General features: G+C 44.7%; 4 protein-coding genes across 9 annotated transcripts in view; 2 read left to right on the top strand and 2 right to left on the bottom strand.

Annotated features, from left to right (window-relative positions):
• Positions 1–1,216: 1,216 nt before the first annotated feature.
• Positions 1,217–9,501, bottom strand: FAM217B (family with sequence similarity 217 member B). 3 transcript variants are annotated; one of them, XM_008526589.2, is made up of 4 exons: positions 9,190–9,372; positions 7,238–7,349; positions 7,049–7,134; positions 1,217–5,584 (listed from the first exon to the last, which is right to left on the bottom strand). In XM_008526589.2, exon 4 carries the CDS (start codon positions 5,578–5,580, stop codon positions 4,435–4,437), a length of 1,146 nt encoding a protein of 381 aa, XP_008524811.1. In that variant the 5' UTR covers positions 5,581–5,584; positions 7,049–7,134; positions 7,238–7,349; positions 9,190–9,372; the 3' UTR covers positions 1,217–4,434. The 3 variants fall into 3 exon arrangements, with proteins under 3 accessions (XP_008524811.1, XP_008524809.1, XP_070444691.1); XM_008526587.2 differs by having other exon boundaries at positions 7,233–7,349; positions 9,190–9,366; XM_070588590.1 differs by lacking the exon at positions 7,238–7,349 and having other exon boundaries at positions 9,190–9,501.
• Positions 9,502–9,815: 314 nt separating this feature from the next.
• On the top strand, positions 9,816–12,974 carry PPP1R3D (protein phosphatase 1 regulatory subunit 3D). Its single transcript, XM_008526600.2, has one exon. It carries the CDS (start codon positions 9,816–9,818, stop codon positions 10,713–10,715), a length of 900 nt encoding a protein of 299 aa, XP_008524822.2. The 3' UTR covers positions 10,716–12,974.
• LOC139078112 (basic proline-rich protein-like) lies at positions 11,366–19,551 on the bottom strand. The gene is made up of 3 exons (XM_070588548.1): positions 19,548–19,551; positions 13,947–15,776; positions 11,366–11,436 (listed from the first exon to the last, which is right to left on the bottom strand). The coding sequence occupies exons 1-3, from the start codon at positions 19,549–19,551 to the stop codon at positions 11,366–11,368; spliced, it is 1,905 nt and encodes a 634-aa protein (XP_070444649.1).
• The window catches only part of SYCP2 (synaptonemal complex protein 2), a 71,633-nt gene continuing 65,489 nt past the window's right edge, over positions 14,584–20,727 (top strand). Inside the window, exon 1 of one of the 4 annotated variants that reach the window (XM_070588576.1) lies at positions 14,584–14,713. The gene's annotated coding sequence lies outside the window, so the exon portion shown is untranslated. Of the gene's footprint in view, positions 14,714–15,309; positions 15,426–20,727 lie in introns of those variants that run through there. The other 3 variants (XM_070588575.1, XM_070588573.1, XM_070588574.1) reach the window with 3 other exon arrangements.

The following is a 20,727-nucleotide window of genomic DNA, read 5'->3' as shown; positions in this document are numbered from 1 at the left end:
AGTGTTCAATGAATGAAGAGGCTACCCCCAGCACCTGACGACACCGAACAGACCCTTTAATTCTCTGATGGCAGCAAAGCTAAAGAAAGAACATGTTTTGTGTCTGAAGGCAAACCGTCCTTTTCTCTCCCGTTTCTTTTTGATTACAATAAAAACCATTTCATCTGATTACAAGGCACTAACAAAACAAATTCAATGCTATCTGAAAAGGTTTAGTCGCCACCTCGTGGATAGTATAATAGCAACATCCAAAAATAACCTACCATTTTCTGTACAAACTAATGATTTAAAACCTCCAACATGGTTAATTTTCAAACAACCAAAAAATTACTTTTAACCCCCCCTGTTAAAAACAAGACAACAGGCCCAAATGGCTTTATGCTAAGCCCCACTTTACCAAATCGAGACTTAATTACAGTTTCAGCTCTCCCAGAAATGGAATCTTAAACCAGTCAATCAGGAATCTGCTGGATCATCACTAGTTAGGTAATCTGCCTGATAGGACCCCTGCCTTCCCTTAGAAAAAAGAAACTTTGCAATATTAACCCACCTTTTTGTCTAGTATAACTTCCTTGTTCTGCTCCCTTCTGCCTATAAAAGTCTTTCATTTAGTACAGCTCCTCAGAGGTCCTTTCTGTCTGCTAGATTGGATGCTGCCCGATTCATAAATCATTCAATAAAGCCAATAAGACCTTCAAAACTTACTCAGTTGCATTTTGTTTTTTAATACCCTCAAATTGTTTTTTAAATTGCCACTATTTGGTAGACTCAAAAGAATGCACTTCATCGTCAGATGTGAGTTTAGAAACAGGAACAAAGGGCCTTCCAGAGTATTTGCAGCAGTAGCTGCTCAAAGCTGCCATCTCCTAACCAGATGACCTCTTTGAAGGACACGGTACTCATTTTTGGAAATGTCAGCTAAGGTGTGAGTTACTTCTATAATGTGTTACTTTAACTTTATTGAATTTCCATCCTGCTTCCCTAACCACTCAAGACCCTTGAGGGTAGTAAGAGGGACTCAAGAAAGGTTCGGCCAGCAATGCTTCCCTGATGCATCTAGTTATGTTGTCATGGAAGTTGCTTAGTAATAAGAAAGGAGCCAGAACAGAATTTCCTGCTCAGCAGTTCTTTTAAATAAGCAGGGAGAAATAAGACAAACTTCAAAAGAGAATTGCATCAAAACCAAAACAAAACCACACCAGGAAAATCCAGACAATATTTTTCTACTGTTTAATTGATCTCAAGGAAAGAAAAATCCAGATTCACAAAACTTACATGTATTCTGTTTTATTATATACAAAACCAAGCATACAATAATTATAACAGCAAATAGCAGACATGCCAAATATTTTCAGGCCATTTTGAATGGCACTCTGTACATGTACATGAATAAATAATCAATACTGCTTCTCTATTACCTTGAAATACAGTCCTACTGAGAGTTCTATATTTTTATGTAACTACTCAAGTAAATGAGCATAAAGGAAAGAGGAAAAGAACAATGTTTAAATCACGTAAAATAGAAATTTTTATGTCTTTCTGGAATCTAACCTAATCGGCCTAAGAACCACTACAAACCATCTTCCTTTAGCTCTTAGCCATCAGAAGATCAATGATGTCCTCTCCTCCATCTTTTTGCCAAAGGCCATCAATCCCACCCACTCAAGTTAGTCACAAATCTTAAGTCAGTCTAGCCATTAAAGATTTGATAAATAGTCTAAACTCAAACAATTGTAGCTAATACTGATATATTTTTATAGTTCATTTTTGTACGTTTTCACAACTTTTCCTACTAACTTACTCTAAGCCTGAAGTAGTTCTCCTTACATTCTCTAAACTTTTTTTTTCCACCTTGGGTTGTCTTAATTGGTTTAAATACAATATGTAAGTAGACAACTCCCCAGAAATGAGAGGCACTTCTCAGAAATACAAGGACTCCTGTCACTAGACGAGTAGGACACTCAATGGCTTACACTTGATGAACTGAATGAGTTCATGACTCAACTTCCCAATTTTGTCTACTTGAAAATGGCAAGATTCTTCTCTACAGCATTTAGTGCATTAAGATGTGTTAGATATGTGTATCAGAAATCATAAAATTAAAATTGTGCTTAAGAACTTTAATGAACCTCTACTATTCATTAGGAGCTCTGATCCAATTACAATTAATATTGGTTAAAAAACCCATCAACCTGAGGCAGAAAAGTAAACAAGCAAAGTCACTTTTTCAGGCTTTTAAAACTGACCTATGTGATGTTATGACTATTTCCCAAATTAAGCAACCAACTTCAATTCAAAGAGCAAAGGACAAATGTCATATCTGAGGCGTTACGTCTAAGTTTCTTAATCACGATCGTCCTCAGCTCAGACATACGTAAGGCAAGGAAAAGTAAGCTACGTCACCCTCACCCTTCAAGGTCTCCCAGAGCACCCACGTGGATGCATTATTGGGAAAGGCAGCAACTCAGTGTAAACACATTAGGATTAATATCAGGAGAATGTTTATGTACATAACATGCTTACAGAAGTTTATAGGCCCTGAAACTTCATAGAGTTACATGAAAACCTAGCAGAGAAAACATCACGAGTGAGGTGCCAGCCGTGTATAAAGGACTAACTCATCCGCACTCACAGGAGCAGCTCAGGTGAGGGACACGTGGGGGGGCCACTCAGGAACCACAGGAGGGAAAAGTAAGAGCAGCAAAAGAAAAAGCATTGTCAAAAGAAAATACATACACTGAGTACAAAAGTTATAGTATAATGAGAACTATGGAAGTAATACCCATGAGACGTACATCTTTTGTTCATACAAAAGGTTTAAGATCCTAGTATAAGAGCATGCCTTCTCCAGTAGGGCAGCGTAAGAGAGAAACAATGTAAGACGGAGTCTGTAAAAACTTGGAAATATAGTCTTGGAAGAAAAAGACTACCATAATAAATTTTATATGTTGTTTAATATGATTAAAATCAGATTTTAAGATGGGACTTATTTAACTGCTGCCCATTATTTTAATTATAAATGCATCCTGTCCTTATGCCATTAACTTAAAAAATGCCTTGGATGGTATTGATTGTTGTGTGAAAAGTCTGCAAGCTATTACATATTTTCAAATGAAAAGTGCCAAGTTTGTCATTTGCCCCAAAGGTGAAAAAATAGAAACATGTACGTAAAAAATCAAATATTCATCTAAAGGGATAAAATCAGCTACAGTCATTAAAACATACTGCATATCAAAAGGTAGCCAACCAAAGGTTTTAAAGATGTTCACATTAATATCAACAGAAATCTCACAGCACGACTATAGGAACAAGTGGATGTTACTTCACTGCAGTTAAATAAGAAGCACTTAGGAGAGCCAGGAAGCCACAGGACCAGATAAGGACGTTTAGAAGACATTCAATAACTGTATTCATATTCCACTTTCCCCTCCAAATTGAAATGTGTCCTCTCCCCTAGACTCCCAGCAAGATTATAAAATCCTGCTCTTGCGAACTCAAACAAAATAAGCATTATTTTGACTACAGACAGCAGGATCCAGCTCCCAAATCAGTAATGTCATAACTGTTACATTCAAAGTGGTTCTGTTCGCATTTGATTATAGGCCTTCATTTACAAACTCTAAAAGAAGGTTTTCCTGCGGCACCTCTTCAGAGAAGCCACACATGCCGGAAAGTCTAGGGTGCCAAATATTTCACTCTTACTCCCACCAAACAGTAACAATCATGCTTAAGCCCACTGACTTCCGCCCGGACAAAGTCTGCACACTATTTTAACCTCAGTTTAGAGAACACAAAAGTGGACTTCACCACCACCTCTAAATTTAAAATTCTTTTTTTTTTTTTAACCCATGTTAGGGAAATGTATGAAAACACTAGATTCCATTGTCTTGTAAGAGCAAGCAGCTTAGTGATAAATGACTTTGCTCAAAATAGATGCTCCGTAACTTGAGGAAGAGCTGAAGCTTCTCCTCGGGGTGAAATGGGCAGAACTTCTGCTTGAATAGTTTATGAGGAGGACACTGAGAGGCTGGTTTCAAACATTTAGGATTCCACACCATTTCAAACAGTAGGCGCTATTTTATAGACTTCTGTGCAGTGAAAATGGGGAGCTCCATTCGACATAGCTGGCAGCTGCAGTAGTTCACTCCTCCCCTGGAGTCTGCATTTTATTTCCTTACATGGCACAGACCTTGGTTAATTTTAATCTAAAGGGCTCTCATTTGCTTAAGACGGTCAATACAAAGAAAGGCTTACTGAAAGACATCCTTCTTTGAAAATAACCCTAGTGTGGCTGGGTTGGGGTGGACTAAAGAACCAATCAACTACTTAAATGTCAGGAATCATAAAATTTCTTAAAATTCACAGTACTGTAACTTTTGGGAGAGCTCTAACGTTCAGGTATCTGCAGGTCCTTGCAATTCATCACTTCAGTTATTATTTGAATTTATGTGTGTTTTGCTTCACTCCATTTGTTTTGAGTTTTTTCTCACTGGATACAGTGGCATGACCACAGTTATTTGCTTTTCCCTTTTTCTTAAGATTTGCATGTGCTTGTGATCTGGAGGCCTTGTAAGAGTCCACCGAGTCCAGAATCATCACTGACTGTTTGGGAATTCGCATGTTACCACTGCTGTCAATCTTAGGGCTGCTGTCACTGCAGGACCAATCCCAATGCTGCAGCTTGGTGCTCTTATGTGATTTCTTTTTCTTCTCCTCTGTCCTCATGTCAAAGGTTTGCTTCTGAGAACACAATCTGCTACTACTCAGCACCTCTGGAGGTTTGGGGGGAGTCTCAAACGTGTAATACGACGGGTGGACTTCTTCACAGCGCAAGTCTTTCCTTCGTGAAGGACCTGACTGTGGAGCCCCTTCCTGGTGAGGCTTTGACAGAGCACTAGCAATGAGCTTGCTTCTCCCGGGGCTTTTCAGAGCCCCTGACATCCCAGGGGCTGTGGGCGGCCTTGCTTTGGCCCCCTTTGCTTTTTCACTCTGTATAGTCTGGATCTGCAGCCACTCGAGCTGGATAAGTCTATCAACATACTTGCCCAGAAGCCCTCCTATGCGCGGCACAGCTCCGGTTCTGCACTCTGTGTTCAGAAGCACAGCCATGTCCCGCAGGTCCCAGGAGTTAAAAGGGGGTGGGAGGAAGTCTGGATAATAGTATTCAGGCTTTGCCTGGCCCTGACCTGGGTGGAGATCGAAGTAAACTGGATCGATTTCTTCAGCTCGAAGATTAAGATCTGGAGGTGTGAGGGGAGAAGGAGGAATGGGAATTCTTTCTGAATCAGAGAGATCACTTGCACTGTCCTCATCAGCATCTTCTTTAATAATTTTCATTGACTGAAAGTCAAGAAACAGCCTGTTCCCTGAGGCCCGCTGAGCCCTGGAACTGAGCGGACTCCTTTCTGGTTTTCCTTTCGGGGAAATGCTTTCCTTAAGTTGATGCTCAGCTGGTTCGGAGACACCTACGAGGCTGCCTTTCAGCTGGGAAGGAACGTGAGGGACTTGGGATTTACTACGCCTTTTTCCTGAAGAATTCTTTGAATGTTGTATTTTATTCCAAGATGGACCAGCATTCATATTGCTGTGAGAAATAAAACTGCAATTCTTAGTACATATGACAAAAATTGGTCTGGCCATGATGAAAACCAACAAAAAGAACCACCTAGTCGTACTTTTACTAGACATTAGAAAATTAAGGCCTCTAAACTCCTTACAGAAGACGTAGTTCTCAGAGAACAAATGACAGAGCAATTTTCCACATAACACTCTATTTAAGAAACATTTTATAATGCAGGGGCCAAAAGTAAATACATGGGTTCTATTTTATAGCACATATTAGCATGAAGAAAAACAACTTTTCCTAAAGTGCTTATATTATAATTTTAGACCACTTGTGCGTACTTTGAAAAACATTAGTTTGGAAAAATCTGTGATGGAATTCTCAATCTGTTCTGTTAATGATGAGCAGTGTTTAATAACATTAACAAGTAAAATCCACATATTTCTTTCATATCCCTATTTTAAATTAAATGTAAATAAGATGTAAAACACAAGTTTCATAGAACTTAATCACTCACTGGTGGTGGTTCTGAGCTGACTAAAATCTTAATACAAAAAAGTGTAGCACATTCAACAAGGACCTTAAACCGAAAGCTTATTAAAGTGTTTTCAAATAGGAAACAGACTTAGGAAAACTTTGTTTAAAAGGATATAAATAAAATTATATGGTGCCTTCTAACATAATATGAATGAAAAAGTAGAGTTAATGCTGTCTCGTGAAGGGCGGGTAAGTGGGAATAATGCAGGCTGTGCACACTGAGAACACAACTAGTACACAACTGATTCTCTCTCTGGGGTACTTTATTCTGAGGCACAATCTCATATCAGAGTTGAAAATATTTTCTTTTCAATTTATTTACCAAGAACATAGCATTTTACTAAGACGAATAATACTTCTCGGTCACTAAGTCAGGTGGGGTAAAAGAAACGGGAGGGTAAACACGCTTTCTGGAATCCTCAGGGGTTCATGTGTCCAGAGGTTTCCACCACAACTAAGCAATTATTTGAAAATGTGTTATCTCTTAATTAATAAATATGGAGAATGTTAAATCATTGCCAATAGCATAACATGTGCTCAGTAAATGTTGAAGAACTGAATGAAGAAATGGATGAAGGAACTGCCATTATTTAGAACTCATAACTAATACTATTAAAACTTCTGTTTACCTGTAGCTGTCAACGTGCACCCATAGAAGTTATTATCAGTATCCTTTTTATACAAAAGGAAACTAACATAGAAAGACGACTAAGGAGCTTACCCCAAATTGTAGATTCTGCTAACAGTGCCAGATTTATGACTGCTGTAATTTTTAACAACTAATAAAAGTGGTTTAATACCACTTGGCCCACTCAATTCTCCTAGATAAAAAATATAAGTGTATATTTCTTATCCACAGATATTTTTTTTCCAACCACACATATTCAATCTGGAGAACTGAGATAATATGATTTTGCAAGATAAAGTAATTATGTGAAAACGATTTACCTGCTTTTCTGATGAGATTCATTCACCCTATTCCCTTTCTTGAAAAAATCACATGGCTGACCATCATCTAGTGTTTGGTGGACTGTCTAAAAAACAGACATGGAGCAATAAATACCATGAATACACATACACAACAAACAAAAAAACAGAACAAACCTTAGTGAGATTTTCCTTCAAAACTTACATCACCTTTTCTGTAGTGTTTGAAATATTCTTGCTCAATCTGTGGGAAGATGATGACAGCTGGGGAAGTGACTTCTTTATTCCTCTTATATTTGGAAAGGACTCCTCACCACCGGAACTAGAAGCAACAGAACGCTGCCAGTAAGTACTGACTGCGAATGGTCCCATCACTAGCATTGGGTTAGTTTTCACTTGTGTGTTTTTAAATATTTGCATAGTATTGAAATATTAGTGGGGGATATTGCCTTATGTTTACAGTTTAATCATTTTTGCTTGTTTGATTTTCACAGTGGATACAAATCACACTACTATAAATGCTGCGTATTCCTTCTCTCTCTTTCTCCCTACACACACGCACACACACACACATACACACACAAAACCTGGGAAATAACATGAGGAAATTGGTGAGGCTAATTAGGGTTAGGTGTTTCTCCGGCCCAGTGGTTAAGTTCTCACACTCTGCTTTGGCGGCCCAGGGTTTCACCAGTTCAGATCCTGGGCTCGGACCTAGCACCGCTGAGGTGGTGTCCCACATAGCTCAACTAGAAGGACCTGCAACTAGAATATACAACTATGTACTGGGGGGCTTTGGGGAGAAGAAGGAAAAAAAAGAATGACTGGCAATAGATGTTAGCTTAGGGCCAATCTTTAAAAAAAAAAAAAGTCTAGGCGTTTCTCCAAAGCTCCCATGTCCATTCACTCATTCATTCATTCCCAAATAATTGCAGGAGTGCCTAGAAAATGGAAGGGATGGGGCACATGTCCCTGTCCTCATGAGGCCTAAACTTTGTTGGGGAAGCTCCCTTTCAATTCTCTTGCCTTCACTACCACATCAACCCATTAGAAGATTATCAACGTATTAATATATATCACATTCTCTCTTTGTGAACCACAGAATGCTGCTAGTCCCCTCTTATTTTGAGTGGCCTACTAAAAATGCCCGGTTTTGAAAGTGAATACTTCTTTCTTCTGTAATATCCCTGCCTTGGTTAAATGGAAAAGAGGCGGGATTATAGATTTTTATTTTCTTCCTGAAACTTTGCTGTATTATTTTTCACAATGAGTATGTATGACTTTTTAGTAAGTTTACATATGATAGTAATAAAAATCCCATAAAGGCTCTCACAATTAATGAATTATACCATAATCAGCAGGCAGGCTTCATTTTAGATGTAGAAAATGTTCTTTACTTTACCAACCCTCTTTCATTAGTTTGGTTTCCCTTCTGCTTTATCCCTTTGGACAGTACAAAGGAACCCTCTAGAATGCCTGGCCCCAAACTGCTCTCAAGAAAGTGCACTTCCACCTTTTTCACTTCATTTCACCTGGCAAGCTTTACGCCATAGGCTGCGGGGGTTTACTCCGCAAAGTTACGAGTGAAATAAGAGATGAACGCCTGGAGGCGCCTAAGAATGTGCAGGAGCAGCTCCCGTTTCCCTGAGGGTTCAGGCTTGCACCGGAAAGAAGCTAAAAGTCAGATTCTGGGTACAAAAATGCTTCCCAAGCGCCACAGGCTTATTAAGGGCAGCTGCATAATTCATTACAGGGTCTTGCCTCTGGTTCCCACACCTTTCTCTCTGGCCTGGCCCCAAGAGACAGACAGAAGCAGCTCTGCCCGCTCCCCACCCTCAGGGAATTGGCAGGCGGTCCGCGGCGGCAAAGCATTGTGGGTAATGTGTGAACCAGACGCTTCCCTTCTACGCAGCGAGGCTCCCTCAGTCTGGCCAAGGGTCCAGGAGGCGGTGTATATGTCCAAAGAACTGACTAGCCTAGAGGCTTAAAATTAGCCTGGAGACCAGCCCCTGGAAAGGCCAGTTTTTGTGCCACCTCTCCCCCCAGCCCCCATTAACCCAGGACCAGCAGCATGCGTTTTCCTTGTCCTCCGTTTGTGCAGACGCAGAGCTATGATCAATAGGCGCACGGGCCAGGCAGACGCAGACAGAAATTGATCAGACCTGTTTCCCGATCGCCGAGGACACGTGACGAGGCCGCCGGCCTTCCTTCCCGGCGCCGGGGCGGGGAGGCCGGACTGCAGCGCGCTGCAGCACGGGCGCGGGAGGACGCGGCGCGGCGGCGGCGCGCAGCTCGGCCGGGCTCTCCGTCTGCTCTCGGGCCGGCGGGAGCCCGCGCGCGGGCGGCGTCACGAGGGGCGGGGCGGAGGCTCGCCGGGAAGTTGCGCCCAGGCAAGTTGCAGCCATGTAAGTAACGCAGCGGACCGGGAAGGTGGGAGGGGCCGCTCCACGAACGCAGCCTTCCCCTAAGAACATCCAAGGAAGCAAAAAGGAGGCACCACCCTGCGCTCCCGGGGTGACCCCGAAAACCTTCCACTGGGGAGAGCACTCATCTCTCTGGAAAAAAGCTCTTTTTACGGTGCAAGAAGCAGAAGACCAGGGCGAGGACTCGAGGGCAAGTTGGCGGACTAGGGGAGGGCGCAGCGGGCCCAAAAGGTTCCGGGTAGGCTGCAGTTTCGGGGGACACTCGGGGCCTTCTGAGCACGGCCGGGGACACGCAGATAGCGGACGCGGTGTCGGGAGGCTGCCCCTCGGTTCCGCTGCCCCATTGCCCGACGGCCGGCTGGGCCATGTTCAGAGGGCCGGGCTCAGCGGGCCTACCCCGCGCCCCGGGGCCCCGGAAGCTCGCCCCGCGGAGCCTCAGCTGCCTCTCGGACCTGGACGGCAGTGCAGCCCCGGAGCCGCGGCCGTGCAGGCCCCCTGGGAGCCCCGGCCGCGCGCCCCCGCCGCTGCCGGCGCCGTCAGGCTGCGAGCCCCGCCTGCGGCCCATCATCCTGCGGCGGGCGCGCTCGCTGCCCAGCTCCCTCGAGCGCCGCCAGAAGGCCACGGGCGCACCGGGCGCTGCGTGCGGGCCGGGCTGCAGCCGGCAGCACCGAGTGCGCTTCGCCGACGCGCTGGGTCTGGAGTTGACGCAGGTCAAGGTGTTCAACGCGGGCGACGACCCGTCGGTGCCGCTGCACGTGCTGTCGCGGCTCGCCATCAACTCGGATCTGTGCTGCAGCAGCCAGGACTTGGAGTTCAACCTACAGTGCCTCGTGCCCGACTTCCCGCCGCCTATTGAGGCAGCCGACTTCGGCGAGCGCGTGGGGCGGCAGCTTGTGTGCCTGGAGCGCGTCACCTGCTCGGACCTGGGCATCAGTGGTACGGTGCGCGTGCGCAACGTGGCCTTCGAGAAGCAGGTGGCGGTGCGTTACACCTTCTCCAGCTGGCGCAGCGCGCACGAGGCGGTGGCGCGGTGGCGCGGGCCGGCGGGCGACGAGGGCACCGAGGACGTCTTCTCTTTTGGCTTCCCAGTGCCGCCCTTCCTGCTGGCTCTCGGCTCCCGCGTGCACTTCGCGCTGCGCTACCGAGTGGCCGGCGCCGAGTACTGGGACAACAACAACGGCCGCGACTACAGCCTCACGTGTCGCAACCACGCGCTGCACATGCCGCGCGGGGAGTGCGAAGAGAGCTGGATCCACTTCATCTGAGACTTCGTCAGAGGGAACCTGGTGTCTCTGCTCCTAAGCCGCACCTGCAGACACTTCCTTGCTGGGCTCTCATATCTGAGTGGCTGCTGTTCCCCACACTCCACCCCACGTCCTCTGATCTCACTTCCTTCTGCAAGGTCCCCTGGCAGTGGCCCGTCTTGTCTTCTCCTTGAAACGTCTGTGTCACTTGGTCTAAAAAGTAGCCTCAGGTGGCCAGAAGGCCTAGTTGTGTAATGTGCTGGGGGAGGATCCTGGGTGGGTAGATGGCGTGGACGTGCTGGCTCCTCTGGAGAAAGCCCAGCCAGGGTCTTTTTTTGGAAAGGCGCGCATCCTCCTTCTAGGCAGGCCTGTGGCTTTTGCATGTGTCCTGATTGGGTCTCTGTAAACGTAGTTATTTATTATCATTGTGATGCTGGGACCTTTTACCTTTAGTGGAGGCCTTCTCAGGAACATTCTGGATTTAATAAGCTAAAAAAAGTCAGTCTTGCGTGTGTGCCCACTGTCAACAGAGTATATAGTATGACCCCCATCATGATCCCTTGAGGTGTTCCTGCCCTGGGACAAGGAAAACCTGAGACCTCATTAGCTTGCCAATGCCTGTAGACTTGTAACAGTAGGAAACTATTAATAGGCAAGAAATGTATGCCTCATCAGTCATCACACAACCATTCCTGGGATTTCAGGCTGCCCTGGTTAGGCTGTGAGCCTCCTATACCAACAGCTGAGAAAGAGGGAAAAGCTTTAAACTTTTGTACTAGCAAATTGGCCCCTTCTCTGCAGTCTCTCTTCTCGCTTCATGTATTTCTCTTGTACATGTTTGATAATTATGTATCTGCATGTTATCAGGCCCTTCTGTTTAAGTTGGAAACTACATGAACATTTTAAGAAATTCTGCCTTAAGTTATTTCAATTTTCTGGCAACTCTATAGAATTTCAGGCAACAATGCCCTTTGCAATTACCTTTTTGATGATTAAAGTGACTCTTTTTATGTCTTCATAAGTGTCAAAAGATTCCAACAGTCAGCTTTCAGAAGTTACCAAGGGGAACTAGAAGGTGTTTTCAGCAACAGCCAGAGCACTGGAGGAAAAATAATTCACAAATATTTATACTCTTTAACTATTTTAAATTATACTTAGATATACTCGGTTTTATCATCCACCTGCGAACTTTATTCTTTGTGCCTTCAGATAGGAGAGTTTCTAACATTGTCTGGACTTGTTTCCCAGTTTTAAAATGTTAAATGCCTTTCTTTCCGTTTTTTTTTCTTTTTTTTTTAATCTCCAACTAAGACATCAAGGCCATTGGTCCCTGCAGAGTTCCACAATGACACAAAACTCCCAGCAAGGTGCTGATGAATCAGGTGCTGAATGGTAGTCTCTCTGACAGCAGGTGCTAGTGCTGAGGTGCGATAACCCAGCCAAGATGGACAAGGCCTTCAACTTGCAAAGTTCAGTTAGAAAACAGTTGAAACTAGTGTAATCTCTTTTGTGATAGCTGTCACCAATGAATTAACTCCAAATCTTGGAATGCTTGTTGACATTTGTCAAGTCAATATGCAAGGATGCATTTAACCAATTTGTTTCTTATATAATTGCAACTTCTGTGTTTTTAAAATTCCAAGAAGAGGGATGGCTTTCTTTGGTACTTTTAGATCTGAAAACACTGAATTTTGATTAGAAATATTGTGGTTAAATTGAACGACCTTTGACTATTAGATCTGTGCACTACATTGACATGCAAGAGAGAGAGAAGCCTGGTTGCATTTCCTGCTGTTTAGCAAACTGTCCAATTAGGTCAGCAAGCCTGTGAGGGCCTCAGCTGCTGTGCCCTGGCCCCAGCCCAGAGTGCAAGACAATTGTCCAGAGTATTCAGGTGTATGAGTTAGAGCCACCAAGTGTATTGTTGTGTAAAGGCATGTAGAGAATCTTAGAATCCATGTGAAAGTCACTTGCCAAAAAGGTTCTGGTCATGGAATATAAAGTAAATGTTATATCTTTGATAGTAAGAGAACCTCAATGTGCCTTTTAAAACATAGCAATGTTTTAAAATTTAAAAGCTTAAATATACCTGCCAGGTTAATAAAGTTCAGTATAAGGAGAACTTCCAGACCCTAAAACACAGTTATATTGTTTATATGTTAAACTTTTATAGTGGATTGTGCAATTGTTGGGTTGTCTCCCCAAACATATTTTAATGTCTGTCATTTAAGATGATTTCACTCAAGAGTGAATATTAAAGTATATGTGCACAACTTGTTAGCTGGAGTGTGTTTTTCATGTGGTCTGATTACAGAAACAAGGCTTTAGAAACATCTTGATTGTTTAAATCATTTAACACGTAAGTCTTATCCTTCCTAAAACACTGTCAAATTTAGTGCCTTGCCAAAAAAAAAAGTATGATGGTGCCTCGGCTTCAGCACAATTGTGTATGTCTTTGAGAAACTGAAATATTATCTTTTTTGCCAGGTCAGTATTAAATATGAAGAAAGCTCTAGGGGAATGCAGGGGATGGGACAGTTATTCTACTTCTCTTACAGTACTTACTGAATCCTCTGTATGGAATAATTAGTGTGTGTCTGCCTCCCTGAGGATTGTGACCCTCACCCAAGTACAAAAGCCTTGCACACGGGAAGGAAATTAATATTTATTGTGTCCCCTCTTATTTGCTTTCCCACAGTGCTAGGTGCTGTATGTATTTAACTTCATTTAATTCTGAAAATTACACTACCTGGTAGCTAACATCACCATTTTCTTGGCTGAGAGAATAAAGCTCAGAGAGGTTTAAGTAATTCACCTGAAGTCCCACAGCTGGAAAACAGCAAAGTCAGCATTCAAACCTATGCCATGCGCGCTGCCAAGTGATAGGATGTTCCCAATAAGTGCTTGTTAAGGTTTAATTGAAAGCCCAATTTTAATGCTGATTTATGGTTTTTCATCTAACACCATGTGCTGGATTACTGATGTTTACTAAATAATCCCTATGCGTTCCAAACACGTGAAACAGTAAAAAGGGCTCTAATATTTTTCTTCTACTAAAAAGTGGCAAGGTGGGAAATCACTACTTTAAATTTTTGAAGTGCTTGTCTGCTGTATCATTTCTGAATTCCTCGCCTATTTTACACAAGCATCCGTCGCTTTTACCGTTTAAACTGATACTTTAAATGGAAACATTTAAACATCTAAAAAGCCTGGGAATACATTGTTGGTGATTGTGCTCAGTGCCACGCCTACATGGCCTCAGCTTGCTGTCCCCCGGGGATCTGGGGTTCTGGCTAATGGGGTCAGCGGGCGGCTGGCAGCACCTGTTTCCAGGAACCCGGGACGCTGGGCCTGGGGCTGAGGCGTGACGGGGCGTGGCCGTTGGTGGGGCGGGGCCAGGGAGTGGGCGGGGCGAGGCCAGTGGAGGGGGCGTGGCGTGGGCGCAGTGGCGGGACTCTCTCAGAGGAATCGGACCCTCGTGTCCTCGCAGGTTCGGCTGGTGTCCCCGTGTCTGTGCGGCCCCGTCCAGCCCTCCCGGGTGGTTGTGGGAAACACGGGGGTCTCCTCCGGGCCCGCCGGCGCCCTCCGGCCCTTCCGACTCGCGTCCTTCGAGCACTCGGCAAGCCGGGGTCCCTCCGGCGCGCCTGCACCGGGGGAAGGCCAGGCAGGGGAAAGCAGGGCAGGGACGCCCGGCTGCTGCGCGGCGGGGCCTCCACCCGGACGAGCTCCGGGGTCGGGGTCGGGTCGCAGCGGGAGCCCGCTTACCTGAGGCCCGAGCCGCGCCCACCGCGGCGCCCCTGGCTCCGGCCTCGGGTGGCACCGGCACCGGGTGCGAGGGGCGGGGCCTGGCCGCCGGCGGCGCTGATTGGACGCGGCGGGGACAGCACCCGGCGCCGATTGGCCGCGCGCTTCCCGCCTTCCGTTGGCCTCCTGAGGCGCGGCGGCGGTCGCTGAGGCTTGGAGACCAGGCGGCGGCGGCGGCTCCCGGGGCTGGCCGCGGAGGCTCCTCCAGGCGGCAGGTTGAGCCGGCGCCACCGGGCGGGCTTCCTGACGGCTGGGCGCGCGGACGGAGGCGGCGGCGTCGGGCAGGCCTCCGGGGGCGGGGGGCGGTCTGCCTCCCGACGGTTGAGGCTGAGCCGTTGTGGAAACGGCCGGGCGGCAGCGCCGGGGCCGGCGGGGGCGGACTCGGGCCGGGCCGTGCGGTGCGGGCCTCGCGCCGATCGCGGGGCGAGGGGCTGTGGGGCCGGGGGCGGCGGGCCGTCCGGGAGACGCCGGCCAGGGCGGGCGCGGGCGGCAGGTGAGGGGCCGGCGGGCCAGGGCGGCGTCTCGGAGCCGGGCGGGAGCTGCCCGCCGGCCGCCCCCGCGCCCTCCCGCTCAGGCCTGGACGCGGTGCGCCGCGCGGGGAGGGGGCTCGGCGTCCGGGCCCGCCGCCGCCGGGCTCTCCCGCCGTGGGGAGGGCTGCGGTGCGCACGGGCCCCTCTCCCGGGCCTGTCCCCGCCGTCCACTGCCCCGCGTCGTGAGAGGACGGCGCGCGTGTGGGGACAGGGCGGCGTTCGCTGTCGGGGCGGGGCGGGTTCCTGCCTCCCGCGTCCGTCCCCTCGGGGAGGGCTGTGTGCTCGCCGCGTCTGTCAGGGCGGCGGGTGCTTTCGAGCCGCCATCCTTTGTCTGCCCGCGTGGACGGCCTTCTTCGCCGGGCTCGGGGCGCCTGGGCGGATGCAGCCGCGCGCTGTGGTAAGGCCTCTTCCGCGCCGCCGTCCCGGGCCGGCGGGCGGCGTGGACGCGCACATGCGCCCGGGGCGGTCGGTCGGGAGGTGTGGCTGGTTGAGCGGTTGGGGGGCCGGACCAGCGCTCTCTGGAAGCAGGGATGCACTCCGCCTCGGGAGGGAGGGAGGGAGGGGGCGGCCCCGGACTGAACCAGCCGCTTCCCTGTGTGAGAGTCGGCCTGCGGAGATGCTGCCTTGCCTTTGCCTTGGCTGACTTCGTGCACGAAAGCGGGCTGGGAGGAAACCGTCTCCTTAGCGCGGCTGCCTCTTGGCGGCGAGTCCGTCTTGAGTCTCTGTCTCACGTGCTTGGTGAATGACGCTTAAATTCGAATTCGGACTGTTGTGGTAGTGAAGGCAGAAGGGCGCCGTGTGGCAGGCAGGCTGCCCCAGCGGGTGCTGGCCCTGGGGGCGGGTGCAGCTGGGGGCCCCCGCGATGTAATGTCGGTATTTAAACCTGTCGGTCAGGTTTTCAAGTTGTGAGATAAAGTGATCTAGTCTTCAATTTCACAAGTACACCTTCATTCCAACAGAATGGAAAAATATGTGTAAGGCTGTTATTTTTATGACTGAGTGTTGGCGAATTATCAAAGATAGCTGAATGCGTTTTTTATGGATATTTGCTGACAGACTGGTGAATTTTGGATAAGTAATGAAATAACCTGTGTAATTTATAAATTAGTATATATCCCATAAATTTTTTCATTTTAGCAAAATCTGTAAATACATTATAATCGAGACTTTTACTTATTTTGTGTTCTATTGAAATATGATTTAAGGATTAAATTATGTATTCCAAATATACTAACTTGAGTATATATTCATCAAAACATGAAATAAGTTTAAAAAGTAATTTTTCCTATAAAATTTTCTGAAATGTCAAATTTCTCTTAAAATTAAAGTAAAATACAAATTATTAATGAAAATTAATCTTAAATAAGAACTTTTAATAACATAAATTATTTCTGAATAATTAACTCTTATTAAATATTTTTATAAAAATAAACTTAAGTCACCATTCTAGTGTTTGCTTGCCATCTAACTGCCATTGTGAAGAGTCCATTTAATGTTATGCAGTTTATGTCTAGATTTACGTATGTACAAATTAAAGAATAATGTGTGTTGATTAGAACTCCAAAATGTTCCTCAGTCACCATGTGCAACTGTTGCAAATACTGTGCACTAAGTTGCTAGTACTTCCAGATCCACAACTTGGAATACAAAGAGAAGCAAGAAAATGGACAGGTTGCACTATTAGGAAGCAATTCTTCATTATGCAAGAATCTACTGTATTCTTGCTCTGCTAGAGGAAGGATTTGACAGTTAATGTCATTTCCCTTACCTGAGCACTTAGGTTGCTCAAATTCTGCCTTTATTCTGAAGCAGAACCAAAATGTCTGTATCAGCAGACTTACAACCTTCTCTGCATTGTTTCAGCCTTCCCCTGAATTCTTTAAACTTTTTGTGTGTGTGGAAGATTTCTAACATATACAAAATAAACAGACGAGCATAATTAACTGCAGTCTCCTTTCAAAAACATAGGCAAGGAAAATGTTTCTCTGGGGTCTGAAGGGTGTGAGTTATGAGAGTGAATGTGTTCATGGTTATAGGATTTGCTGCATCAGTATTGAGTACTGGATTGTGAGTGAACAGATTCTCATGTGCTCAATAAAATTATGTGTGTGCATGTAAGAGAGAGAGATGATCATGTACAAAAAATTCATATCTATTTTTATGCCTTAGTGCTTTTATGTCTTAAATCCTTCTGTATTGCAAAGTCGTAGAGATATCCTCCTGTATTTCCTTCTAATAGTTTTTAAACATTTATATTAGTTAATTCATCTAGAGTTTATTTTTGTGAATGACAGGAGATAGAGGTCTAATTTTACTTTTTTCTGTATAATGAGTCGATTTTCCCAGTACCATTCTGATGTACCTCCTGTTTCTCTAATTTTCACTTCATCTATCTAATCTGCTTTTAAACCCATTCATTTATTCTTAATTTTATTATTGACTATTTTTGTTTCTGGAATTATTTGGTTCTCTTTCAAATTTTCTGTGGCCTTCCTTACTCCCAACCCCAGTTTCCAGTTCTCTGCCAAAAATCTCAGCTTTGTTTTATAATCTTTATGTACACAGTACTCATAGTTACTTGAAAGCATTTGCTCTAATAACTCGACCATCTGGAGGTCCTATGGGTCGGTTTCTTCTGGCTAGTTCTGCTGTTCTCACCTTTTAATAAATTTCATCCAAGTCTATGAATTGACCTTTTTTTAAATGTAAAGCATTTTTTTTTAAGAGATTGGCCCTGAGCTAACATCTGCTGCCAGTCTTCCTTTTTTTCCTTCTCCCCAAAGCCCCCCAGTACATAGTTGTATATTCTAGTTGTGGGACCTTCTAGTTGTGCTATGTGGGACGCCTCCTAAGCACGGCCTGATGAGCAGTGCTAGGTCTGCTTCCAGGATCCGAACTGGCGAAACCCTGGGCTGCCAAAGCAGAGCCCAGAGTGATTAAGCATGAACCTAACCAGGCGGACAGGCCCTGAACTGCACTTTTAAGTATTGTTTTGATTGTGTCCTATAGATTTTTATATGTACACATTTTCTAATTCACTTAAATATTTTGTCATTTCCATCTTTTTCTATTCCATGGACTATTCAAATGTACATATTTTAGTTTCCGAATATATAGGAAGTTCGAAGCTACCTTTGTAGCTGATTTCTACATTTATTGCATTGTGAGATCAGAGTATCTATTATATGTTGATTCTTTTGTATGCTTTTATTTGTTTTTGCTTTGGTGACTTAAGATTTTCCCTTTTATTTTCATTCAGAAATGTCCTCACAAGGTGTCTAAACGTACTTTTTCTTTTTTTTTTAGAAGATTGGCACCTGAGCTAACATCTGTTGCCAATCTTTTTTTTTATTTTCTCCTCCTTCTTCTCCCCAAAGCCTCCCAGTACCTAATTGTATATTTCTAGTTGTGAGTGCCTCTGGTTGTTCTATGTGGGGTGCTGCCTCAGCATGGCCTGATGAATGGTGCCATGACCGTGCTCAGGATTCGAGCCAGTGAAACCCTGGGCCACCGAAGCAGAGCGCACGAACTTAACCACTAGGCCGTGGGTCGGCCCCTAGATGTACTTTTTCTTATTTATCTTCCTTGAGATTCAGTGGACTCTTTCTGTTTTTGGATATTTATATTTGTTTTAGGGAAGTTTTTGGCTGTTATTCATCTGTTGCCACCCCACTGTTCTTTTTTATTTTTTTAAGTTTCTAGAATTCTTATTGGATAGATATTGGAATATCTGCATCTCTCCTTCATATCTCAGCTTTGCTTCTATACATTTTATCATTTCATTCCTTTGTGATATTCTGGATCATATCCTCAACCCAGTCTTTATATCCCAAGGAATGTTCCCTCCTGAAGAAAGCCACCCCCCTAAGCTTTCAGGCTTATGATAGTGGCAGTGATGGATGCTCAGGGGTCTCTAGCCTACGTTGTTCTTATTACGGTTTCTTATTAATCCCCCTGTTGGTTGCTGACCTCCAATACTTATCTCTTACCTCCATGTTTGAGATAATACTTTTCCTATATTTTTTTCTGTTTTATATCTATGAAGCAAGCTCATGTGTGTGTGTACGATATAACATTCTCAAATAGGACCAGGCTAAATTTCTATCTTTTGAGGTGAGTGAAAGAAAGAGTGAAGCCAAGTAGAAAATAGACACATCCCTTCTTGGGAGTTGGGGAGGCAAAGAATAGGTCTCTGCATTTCCAATATTTTCTGGGTCAAATCTCTCTGAGTCAGTTAAAATGATGAAATGACTACCAGCTATCTAGAGATCCTGTAATCATTGCTGGTGTACTGCAATTCCCAGCTAGCCACAGACCTAGAATCACCCTTTTATTATTTAAGCCAGGGCAGACACAACCTGATGGGGCAAAAGCACAACCCCATCTGGGGCTGGATAGATTTGGATGAAGTAGCTGGACTCCTAGCTGCTTAACTGCAAGGGCTGGCCTTTGTTGTTTCATTCCTCTCACAATAACACAAACCCACATTTACTGATCCCATGTTTTGAACCCCACTTACGCATTTTGGCAAGAATTTACTGTACTCTTCAAAAGGCATATAAGTATAAATTACAAATAAAACTAAAGTCTGCTTTTGACAAATAACCAATTGCAGTTCTGTGTAACTCCCTACTCTTCCTCCCCAGTGAGCTGACAAACACTCCAACTGTCCTGAGTGATATGAGTGAATGTCTCTCTCTCTCCATGTACCCACATAATTATGTATATACTTACATACACCTACAGACAGAATCATAAATATACAGAGTTTCTTTTTTCCACATATATGAACATACTGTGTGTATCGTTTGGCAGTGTGTTTTTAATCACTTAAAATTCTTTGACTGCAAATATCTAAAATTCTGGTTTATTTTATTTAACTGTTCACAAAATTGTCATGTACCACATTTTATTTATTCATTCCTCACCCTCCCTCCCATTCACAGCTCCCATCTAAGTGCTTTTGAATTTTGCCAAACAACGCTGCAAAAACATCTGTAGACTTGGCTTCTTATGCACATAGAGCAGATCTTTCTCTGGGGATCAGATGTTTTTTCTCTAGAATTAATTTTTGGAAATGCAAGAGATTTTTTTGCTCATCCCTTTTGTATACCTTACATGTATGTCCTCATTGGTACTTAAATTTCTCTACTGACAGGTCTCCAAGAAAGTACACTATGACTAATGCTTCTTATTGTCCCACGGATACACAGTCCTATATTCCTCTTGGGTTAATTAATTAATTGCCTCTTTGTTGGATTTCCTGGTGATTCCATTACAAAGGTCTTCATAGTACAGATTATTGTTAAATTGTACTAGTCATGATGTATAGGAAAGATGATATTATTTCTTTTCCTTTATAGAGCTAACCTCCAGATTGTATTTGGAAGTGTTAGATGCTTTGTTCAGATTGTAGGTGGTGCTTAATGTACCGCTATTCTTTCCTGTTTCCATTCTCCTCTGAAGGAAAAATGTGCTTAGGTTATCTTTTCCTCACTCCTTTCATTGCATATTTGTAGTACTCATATATCGTGTTTTTGATGATATGCTTACATATTCTTCCCTTCTTAAATATTATTAGCCCTAATTTCCTTTAGATCTTAATACAAGATTAGCTTTCTTTGTGTTCCCAAAGTTGGAACAAATATAGCAGGAATCTGGTGAGGGAGGTCCAGGTTTGTATTCTTTCATTAACTAGT

The sequence above is a fragment of the Equus przewalskii genome, chromosome 21 (assembly GCF_037783145.1).
Source record: "Equus przewalskii isolate Varuska chromosome 21, EquPr2, whole genome shotgun sequence".
Lineage (NCBI taxonomy): Eukaryota > Metazoa > Chordata > Mammalia > Perissodactyla > Equidae > Equus > Equus przewalskii.
The sequence above is the reverse complement of the archived record's forward strand: the minus strand, read 5'-3'. Positions and strand labels throughout refer to the sequence as shown.

What these genes read in the sequence shown, in the direction of transcription:
- FAM217B (XM_070588590.1), bottom strand. Translation starts at nt 9,501, where the DNA reads ATGTTCTTAGGGGAAGGCTGCGTTCGTGGAGCGGCCCCTCCCACCTTC. An exon ending in CCTCGGCGATCGGGAAACAG is followed by an intron (nt 7,135 to 9,189) that starts GTCTGATCAATT and finishes TCTGTTTTTTAG; the next exon opens with ACAGTCCACCAAACACTAGA. An exon ending in GAATCTCATCAGAAAAGCAG is followed by an intron (nt 5,585 to 7,048) that starts GTAAATCGTTTT and finishes TATTTCTCACAG; the next exon opens with CAATATGAATGCTGGTCCAT.
- PPP1R3D (XM_008526600.2), top strand. Translation starts at nt 9,816, where the DNA reads ATGTTCAGAGGGCCGGGCTCAGCGGGCCTACCCCGCGCCCCGGGGCCC.
- LOC139078112 (XM_070588548.1), bottom strand. An exon ending in GGACAGCAAGCTGAGGCCAT is followed by an intron (nt 11,437 to 13,946) that starts GTAGGCGTGGCA and finishes CCTCTTTCTCAG; the next exon opens with CTGTTGGTATAGGAGGCTCA.